Source organism: Canis lupus, chromosome 11, assembly GCF_048164855.1.
Source record: "Canis lupus baileyi chromosome 11, mCanLup2.hap1, whole genome shotgun sequence".
Classification (NCBI taxonomy): Eukaryota; Metazoa; Chordata; class Mammalia; order Carnivora; family Canidae; genus Canis; species Canis lupus.
In genome coordinates, this window is record NC_132848.1 from 18427174 (window position 1) to 18437258 (window position 10085).

At 37.9% G+C, this 10085-nt stretch overlaps 1 protein-coding gene across 1 annotated transcript; it reads right to left on the reverse strand.

The window, feature by feature from the left end:
• Positions 1-4219: 4219 nt before the first annotated feature.
• On the reverse strand, positions 4220-6182 carry LOC140642159 (olfactory receptor 4K14). The gene has a single exon (XM_072842656.1). It carries the CDS (start codon positions 5316-5318, stop codon positions 4353-4355), a length of 966 nt encoding a protein of 321 aa, XP_072698757.1. The 5' UTR covers positions 5319-6182; the 3' UTR covers positions 4220-4352.
• Between the last annotated feature and the right edge of the window lie 3903 nt (positions 6183-10085).

Consider the following 10085-nt stretch of genomic DNA (forward strand, 5'->3'; position numbering starts at 1 on the left):
TGCCAACAATTATCTGGTGGTTTTTCAGTCATGATTGTGAATTAGAATTATCTGAAGCATCTTGGTGTAAAAAGCACATTTCTGGGATTTGGTCCTAGAATACTAATTCAGCAGGGCAATGATGGACCCTGATTATTTGCATTTATAAAGCCTTGCAGGTGATTTTAACGTGGGTGGTCTTCAAATTACACTTAGGAAAACAAAGTATTTTGGATTTTACCTTATTTCAAAACAGGAAAATGAGTTTCATAAAAGGCTTCCTCAAAATTCAAAGAAGTTCCTCCACTTAAAATCTATAGCTGCACTGCCTGTACACTGACTCACAAATTGCCTACAAAAACCCACAATTTGGGGAAAATTGGTGACTTTGGTAACTCAAGTTTCACTAACAAATCAGGCAGGCATACTCCTTCAATCTAGACAGCTAGAGATTTCTGCACCTAAGGTGAAATAGTGCAAGGGTCCACATCCATTTTCATGAATCTGACCAAAGCAAGATGGAGTGGTGAGAAGAGACTGCAGATAAGAGTCATGGATGCTTCTAAACAGTCGGAAATGCCTGTGGGATCTAGCATCTACTTCAGCATTTACTACAGGACTGGTTCTGTGCTGAACATGCTGTGCGTGTGTGTGTGTAATAATAGGACAAAATACAGAATCCTCAGAAATCAAAGAAAAACTGATGTAAGAAAGGAACTTTTTCCTAACCAACAAGACTGGATTGTTTCCCTCTCCTGCACTCAGATATCATGTTTATTGCTATCATAGATCTCACATGACAGCATATTTTGTGACCATTCCCTTGCTTTTATTCCACTCAACACACACTCAAGAATGTGTTCTTAAATACTCTATGTTTGCTCCTAGTTCTGCTGATGTAATCTGAACTATAGCAGGTGTTTGACATTTATTACTTGAATAATAAATGTATAAATAGTACTAGACATATCTTGATATAAAATGGCTATGTCTTAAGGTCTACAAAGTCAATTACATCAATAAAACTAAGGAAATTAATCCAAAACAGATGGAAAAGAGATAATTTAAAAGTAAATCTATTTTTTCCACATTACAGGCCCTGTGGAACCACTGCAGAATCTGAAGTAGCTATGATGTGGTTTCCTCCCAAAAGAATGCCGCCTCATTGAAATAGAAGACACTGAAAGACTAGGCCCTTCTCTGAGTCTTGTTCAATGAACGCTCTGGAAGCCCTCGAATTTGGCATTTTAATTAGGACTACCTGTAAGAGTATAATCATCCCCTCACTGAGGCAACAACGACAACTTATAACTTATTTTCCCCATCATTTTTGGGACCAGGCTGACCACAGCTGCTGTCTGAGCCACACAACTACGAAATCACCGCCACATCCCTGACAGGTGGCTGTCCAAGGTTGGGACGAAGGTCAAGTGCACCACCGACCTATTCTCAATCTGTAAGTACTGGGAAATATCACCACAACACATGCCCCACTACGCAGCTGGAGGAGAGAAGACGCCACCAGAAGCCTGTCCAGAGGACACTCCTTCAGTCGGCCCATTAAGTGGGACCCTTCAAGGACATGTCCTGTAGGCAAAGCACAGAAGGAGAGGCACAACCTCTCCCAAGGAGGTCCCAAACTAGGACGCCATCCGGATCTTCTCCGTGACCTGGCGCCACCTACCTGTTGGAGATCCAGGGTCCCCATCAAGTGGCTCGTGACATCTTCGGAGTCCTCAATGGGAAGCAGGTGGTCCCCTGGAGGAGTCCCCGCCGGCCAGCACCCCTGAGCCTATGGGAAGTCCTCGGTGCCCTTTGAGGGGTCCATGCACACCTGAGGTCCCATGCACTCAGCCAGCCCCCACCCCCACCCCTGTGTGTTAAGCAGCAGCAGATCCTGCCCCCAGGCCTCACTGCCCTTCGAGGGGTCCCACGCCCACCTGAGGCTCCACACAGCCAGCACCCCCCCCCGGCAGTTTGAGCAACAGTGAATCCCACCCCGAGGCCCTCTGGACACCCCAGCCTCCACAGCCAGAGGATGCCGGCGACCTGCAAGCATAGAACTCTGAAGGAACACTGGCAGCCCGGGCACCTGGCCCTGCTCCCTGTCGCGCCTGCGCAGGACCCCAGGACCCCCCAAAGCACTGAGCGCTGCACATGAAAACAGCTGGCAAGGTGTGGACGCAGCTGCTCCAGGACAGCTTCTGGGCCCACTCCGTCCATAGCTCAACACTGACACCTGATGCTCTCTCTTTTGATGTTATTTCAAAATTTCAGAGGCAACAGAAGTGCCTTCCCACCTGGGACTTATTTGAACGGAGGGCTAAGGGAAGGCTCGGGACACTCAATACTTTTGTCCCATTTCTTCAGAGGGAAATGCACATGTCCCTGAAAAATTTTTAAATAATGGCATTAAGAGGAAACCATGAGAGTCCCATAAAATGATGTCTATCTCTAATAGGATTTAAATTATTAAGACAATATATTTCCTCCTTTTTTATTTCATTGTATTCTAGCATTTTATAAATATTACTTTATCTTTCAGATTTTAAGCCTTTTTTGTCTTCAACAGTTTAAGAGAGGAATATAGTGTCATCTTCTTGAAAGCTCTTGTGGTATCCACTCTTTGTTTTAATTGAAGTATAATTGACAGATAATACCCTATGAACTTCGGGTGTACGTCACAGTGATCAGAACTTTTATACATTAAAAATTGATCCCCTCAGGAAGTCTAGTTACTGTCAACATACAAAGTTATTACCATATTATCGACTATTTTCCTATGCTGTACATCATATCCCTGACATTTATTTGATAACCGAACATTTGTATCTCTTAATTTTCCTTCACCTATTTTGTCTATCCTCCACCCTCTTCCCATATGATAAACACCACTTGTTCTCTGTGTCTGTAAGTCTGTTTCTTTTGTTCATTTCTTTTTTAGACTCCACATTTAAGTAAAATCATATGGTATTTGTCTTTCTCTGTCTTACTTATTTAACTTCCAATAATACCCTCTAGGTCCATGCATTTTGTCTTAAAGGATAACATTTCATTGTTTTTTAATGGCCAAATAATATTCCAGTATTCCATTATATAGGTAATATACAGATATATAAAAAGATATAAATATAGGTACCACTTCTTCATCCATTCATCTACATTTGGACACTTAGGTTGCTTCTATATCTTGACTATTATACATAATGCTGCAGTGCACATAGACAGCATATATCTCTCTTAAGCTCTTTAAATGTTCGCATAGATGGGTGTAATTCATCATAGAATTTGACTATGCCCAAAGTTTATAAAATCAAAATACAGTATTATTACAGTGCCAAGCAAGAGGACTCCTGAGAAATGTATCCTAAAGCAGCTGTTTTCAATCTGTGTTCTTTTAGTGTTTGTGAAAATGTGTGACATTACAGCCATAAGAGAAGCCAGAAGTGCTCTGGAGCATGCTTCTTATTGCAAACATTGTCTAGGGGTAGCCTGGGTTGCTCAGTGGTTTAGCATTGCCTTAAGCCCAGGATGTGATTCTGGAGACCTGGGATCAAGTCACACGTCAGGCTTCCCGTGGGGAACCTGCTTCTCCCTCTGCCTGTGTCTCTGTCTCTCTGTGTGTCTCTCATGAATAAATAAAGTCTTTAAAAAAGGAAACATTGTCTAAAATTATTGGCAGTTTCATCCAGTTACTCAAGTAATTTGCTCATTACCTGATTCTCTCCTTTTGTGTGACATTTCAGAATCGAAGTACAAGAAAACTGAACTCTTTAACCATTAGTTTAATACAAAAGTTACCTCTTGCTTATGATTATCTTCTTAAGATCCAAAGACATCTAAAAATTCAGCATGAGATATGAATCTGTGGTACTCAAGCAAACTTCTGAATAGATGATTCCCCAAGGGACAGAATTGACTCAGTAAGACAGTGTAAATGTAGTGTTTATTTACAGTCTGTGGGTAAAAATTTATTAATTTTCTAAACCAATGCACTTTATTTTTTAATTTTTTTTATTGGAGTTCAATTTGCCAACATATAGCATAACAGCCAATGCTCATCCTGTCAAGTGCCCCCCTCAGTGCCCATCACCCAGTAAAATTATATTAAAATAATATAATTATTATAATGTAATATAAACCATACAATATCAGGTAGTGATATTATAATGTCATAAAATTTTATTTAAAGCATAAAATTATACAGAAGTATATACATGATTTTTGTTGTAATCTACAACTATTTCTCTGCAATATAACACAATACAAATTATATCAGTAAAACATCAGAGTGAAATCTTTGCACAAATCATATTAAAGAAATTATATCCCCTAAATGAGTAAGAACATGTAGCCCTATGGAAAGTTGGGATTCAACGAGAAGTCACATGGTGGTTACACAGTTTCTTCATAGCTATTTTCATCTCTTTATTTCTCAGTGTGTAGATAAGGGGGTTCAAGAGTGGAGTAAAAATGGTGTAAAACACAGACAGGAGCTTGTCCACAGAGAACCGGCTGAAAGGCCACACATAAATGAAAATGCAGGGCCCAAAGAAGAGTGTGACAACCATGATGTGTGCAGAGCAAGTGGAGAGTGCTTTGGATACGCCACCAGCAGTGCGCTGTCGGACAGTGATGAGGATGACAGTGTAAGAGACCAAGAGGAGCAGAAAGCAGCTCATGGAGAGTAATCCACTATCTGAGATCATAAGGATACCTAAGATGTAGGTGTCCATGCAGGCAAGCTTGATTACAAGAGGCAGGTCACAAAAGAAGCTGTCCACCTCATTGGGGCCACAGTACGGTAAATTCACAGTAAAGGCTACTTGACTGATGGAATGCACAAAGCCAATGACCCATGAGACCAACACCAGCCCCACGCAGGTCTGCCGTCTCATCACAGTCATATAATGCAGAGGTTTACATATAGCCACATATCTGTCATAGGCCATGGAAACCAGAAGTACCATCTCAGCCCCACCAATAAAGTGCAAGAAGAAGATTTGAGCCATACATCCTCCAAAGGAGATAAGCTTTCGGTCACTAAGAAAGTCCCTGAGCATCTTGGGGGTGGCAAAGGAGGCGAGCCATATGTCTAAGAAAGATAGGTTTCCTAGCAGGAAGTACATAGGAGAGGAGTGCAAGTGTGAGTCAGAAATTATGGTGACCACAATGATGAGGTTACCCAGCACACTGGCCACATAGATCCCAGAGAAAAATATGAAGAATAAATGCTGGAGATGTCGTGACGTGCAGAGTCCATACAACACAAATTCTGACACCAAGGAATAATTCTGCAACTTCATTATCTCCAGTTTCAGGCTGTGTTCTGAATCCATATGAAGAAAGGAGGTGGATATGAAGGGGTCTGTCAAATATCAGGCACATGAAATTGATGACCTAAATTTTATCTGAATGTAATTTTAATTTGTAAGATGTTAATTCAAAATGCAATACAGAGAAGATTAAAGCCCAGCCCAGCCAGAGAATTTGCTTTTCTCTCATATTAAGGCTGCTTGGAATCTTCCTTTTGTTCTTTTTTAAATCTACTTTATTAAGATAAAATGTACCTATGCACTAAAATTCACCCATTTTAAGTGTAAGACACAATGTTTTTTAAACAGATTTATGGAGTTATGCAGTTATGTCCACAATGCTTTCTTTGAAATCTTGGCAATCCAGACAGTTTCTGAGACTTCTCCTGGTAGCCGTGAAATTATCTCTTCCTTCCATATTCATTTGTTCATTCACAAGCTCACTATTCAGACCGTGTCTATGTATCACTGACAGTTTACCAATCTCACTTAAATCAGTTAATAAAGCAATAAGTATAAAGGAAACTAAACCTATTAACATAAAGTTCACACAGCTCCCCTTTCCCACATTTTACTACTGCTCTTATCATCTCCATCAGTTGGGTTTGCGATTAAAGAGCCAATGATCCAATCATTTATAGGTTTACTGTATATAAACTGACTACTTATGACAGGATTTTAGAGTGGCTTCAATGAAAGAAATATTTTGCAAGAGCTCTCAACAAGGACCAGAACATAGAACCCATGCAATAATTTTTTGGGTGGATGATGTAGTTTTTACAATATACATGAGTGATTGATAAGTTCAGCGTTTTATTAAAAATATAGTACTGAACTTCCAGAAGAACTGGGATGGAATGGATAGGTCTCGTTATCAGTTTATCACGGAAATGAGGTGACACCCCAGTCTTCTCACTAAGAGGAACATATTGTATAAATTTTTTATAAAGATACTGAACAGAATTCTTCAGAGTAATTTCACAAAAGATGCAGAACTGTCCTTTGTATGAACTCTTAGTATGTTAGCCCTTTATAAGATTGAAGACTATAACATGAAACAACAGTTTGGTAAGGCTTCTCTTACAGGGAACTAAAGTAACATATTTCGGATTTGAAATATTCTGATGATGGGAACATATAGTAATAGAATTTAAAAATCTAGAGGAATTAATGTCTATTATATCTGTTTGAGCCCACTCGAATGGCAACAGTCTCAGGCAGGTTTTTGTCAGGATAATGGACTCAAAATCCTTTTGTTCCTTTTAAACTTTTCTAAATGGATTTTATTAAAAGATTTCATTGCAAGACTCTTTGGCTATAGGTGCTACCCCTCTTTAGAATGGGATTATAAATTTAAATTTAACCACAGCCAAGGCACAATGGGTATAATCACAACTCAGGATCTCTTCACAAGTTAAGTTAGATGACCTGACACCAGCTAACTTACATATTACAGACCATAATGGCTGTTCTTTTATTGGTATACTTGTGCTCTACAGACATGAAGTTTTCCTCATGTAAACCTAAAACATAACTGTGTTTCATTTAGTGTGTTTTAGAGATTAGGTGAACAGAACGTCAAAGCAATCAGATGGAAACATGGGAAACAAGCAAAAAAGGAAATGTTTTACTTGCTATTGAATTAAAAGTGCTCTGAAATTAGATATTGGTGACAGTCGTACAACTCTGTAAATATGCTAAAAACCATTTAATTGGACACTGGAAATGATGTAAATTATATAACAATGGTATGTAAATTATATAGCAATACACTTTTGAAAAAGGATGTTAAAAGAAGTGGAGGAAATGAATTTAAACAGGGTTCTGATTTCAGAGAACACTTCATGACTTACAAACGCATTTTAAAGTTTGATAAATGTTGAATTTATACTCAGAAGCAAATGAGGAAGGTTTTGCAAACCTACAAATGCTACTTAGGAAACAAATACAACAATAACAAAATTTGACTTTAACTGACAATGACTTTAATGTAAAAAATAATAGACTGTATTGATCTCTGGTTGACTTGTATGTTCAGAAACAGATTCACTAAATGTCTATCAAAGGCTATTTACTAACCTGGGGTTGGATGCTCACTGCTGACGCTGTTGACACTTCAGCTTGTATTTCAAATCTATAATGTCTGGTTAGAACTTTTAAAAACATATATGCTTTGTCTCCTATAAACAATTTAATAATCTCTTTCTCCTCCTCCTGGAAAATAATTCAGGAAAAATATCACTTTAAGAAGCTAGAGAACTTCATATTTGAGCCTTCTTCAGACTTTAGATGTAAACATCTACATTCTGTCTCCCATCAAATAAAGTATCCCTTAAAGATGGGTCATTGATGGCCAATTACCATCAAGGAGCTTGGGGAATAAATTATCTTCAAGTGAAAATATGTGCTAATAAGTCATGTTCATTTCCACAAGTGAGAAAGGAAGATATATATATATATATATATATATATATATATATATATATATATATATATATATATTTTATTTGAAGTTCAATTTGCCAACATACAGTATAACACCCAGTGCTCCTCCCGCCAAGTGCCCCCCTCAGTGCCCATCACCCAGTCACCCCATCCCTCTGACCTCATCTTCCCCAACCCTTTGTTTCCCAGAGTTAGGAGTCTCTCATGGTTTGTCTCCCTGTCTAATTTTACCCACTCACTTTCTCTCCTTTCCACTATAATCCCTTTCTCTATTTTTTTATATTCCTCATATGAGTGAAACCGTATGATGATTGTCCTTCTCTGACTGACATACTTCGCTCAGCATAATACCCTCCAGTGCCATCCACCTTGAAGCAAATGGTGGATATTCGTCCTTTCTAATGGATGAATGGAAAAAGATATATAAGTTATATAGATATAGAGACATAAGTTTATATATATGTATATACATATATATATGTGATTTTAAAGATGTCAGAATCTATGAACACAGTTTATTTCAATAGTTTAAGCAAAATAATGTGTACCACTATCCAGTTAATAGACTGTAAAATGTGCTTTTCCTTTAAATAAAGAAATTAACACTAAAAAATAAATAAAATCTTTTTAAAAAATTAAAAATTAAAATTGTCTCTGTCTGTGTCCCTACCTTTTCTCTCTCATGAATAAATAAATAAAATCTTTAAAAAACTTAAAATTAACAAAGTGCATTTTAAAAACGTACTGAAAATCTGCCGACCTTGCACATTATTTTATGTAACTTTAATCAAGCACAATACTTTGGAGCATCAGATTTGTATGTGTCAAAATATTTGCTTTCTCCAGATTCAACGATCATGAATAAAGAAATCTCCTGGTGTCTGAGTTATTTTGCAGATTTCTTATAATTGTCTCGTTATAATATCCTAGAATTTCCTGATGAATGATAATCACATTCACAATTCACGTGATGTTCAATTCCATATCAGTTATATAAGCACAACCCAATTTATATGGGATTTCACTGCCAAGACCGCATCAAAGTATAGTAAAAAGCCTCTTTTCTATATAGGCTTTAGATAATTCTGTTTCATTTCAGTAAGGAAATGAAAACTTTTCTGTTTCTCTATTGAAAACACACAAATAATAAGTGCTGAAGAAAAATTGTAGAAGTAACTTATAGGCTTCAATGTCATTTTCTTTTCATATACAGTCATCATGTGGGTACAACTATACTATGTAAATACAAGAATTATGGAGAAACTCCTGACAACCAACAGAGTCAATGTTTGATTTGGAGGTAGGGAAAGATTTCCTAAACATAATTATTAATATAATGTGACAATTGGCTGGAATATTTTTGGATGAGATTACCATTGAAATTGGTAAACTCTGAGTGAAACAGATTCCCCTCCAAGAAGTGGGTGAGCCTTATCCAATTAGTGGAAAGCTAGAAGGGGGCTGGGCAGTTCCACGGGTGCACACACCTGAGAATCAGCACAGCAGGCCCCTCCCACAGAAGACCAGCTGGAAGGAAAGTGGAAAAGCAAGTTATTGACCAAGCAGCACTGGAAAGTTCCAGGGGAAGTCAAGGGGTTTACAGTATATAGAATCAGAAGATACTCCCCCCCCTTTTTTTTTGTTTTTTGCTTGTTCCCCCCCTTTTTTCTTTTTTTGTTCTTTTTCTGCTTTTTCTAGTAAAACTTGTTTTTAGCCACTCTGCAGTGAGCAAAATTTGCAAATTCCAAAGATAAAGAGAAGATCCTTAAAGCAGCAAGAAACAAGAAATCTCTAAATTTATGGGGAGAAATATTAGATTAATAGAAGACCTATCCACAGAGACCTGGCAGGCCAGAAAGACTGGCAAGATATATTCAGCATCCTAAATGAGAAGAACATGCAGCCAAGAATACTTTATCCAGCAAGGCTCTCATTCAAAATAGAAGGAGAGATAAAGAGATTCCAAGATAGCAGATACAAAAAGAATATGTGAAGACCAAACCAGTTCTCCAAGAAATATTAAGGGGGAGACTGTAAAAGAAAGAGGAAATCCAAGGGAACAATCCACAAAAACAGGAACTGAATAGGTCTCATGATAACACTAAATTCATATCTTTCAATAGTAACTCTGAACATGAATGGGCTTAATGACCCCATCAAAAGGTGCAGGGTTTCAGACCGGATAAAAAGCAAGACCCGTCTATTTGTTGTCTACAAGAGACTCATTTTAAACATAAGGACACCTCCAGCCTGAAAATAAAAGGTTGGAGAATCATTTACCATTCAAATGATCCTCAAAAAAGCAGGGGTAGCCATGCTTATATCAGATAAACTAAAGTTTATCCC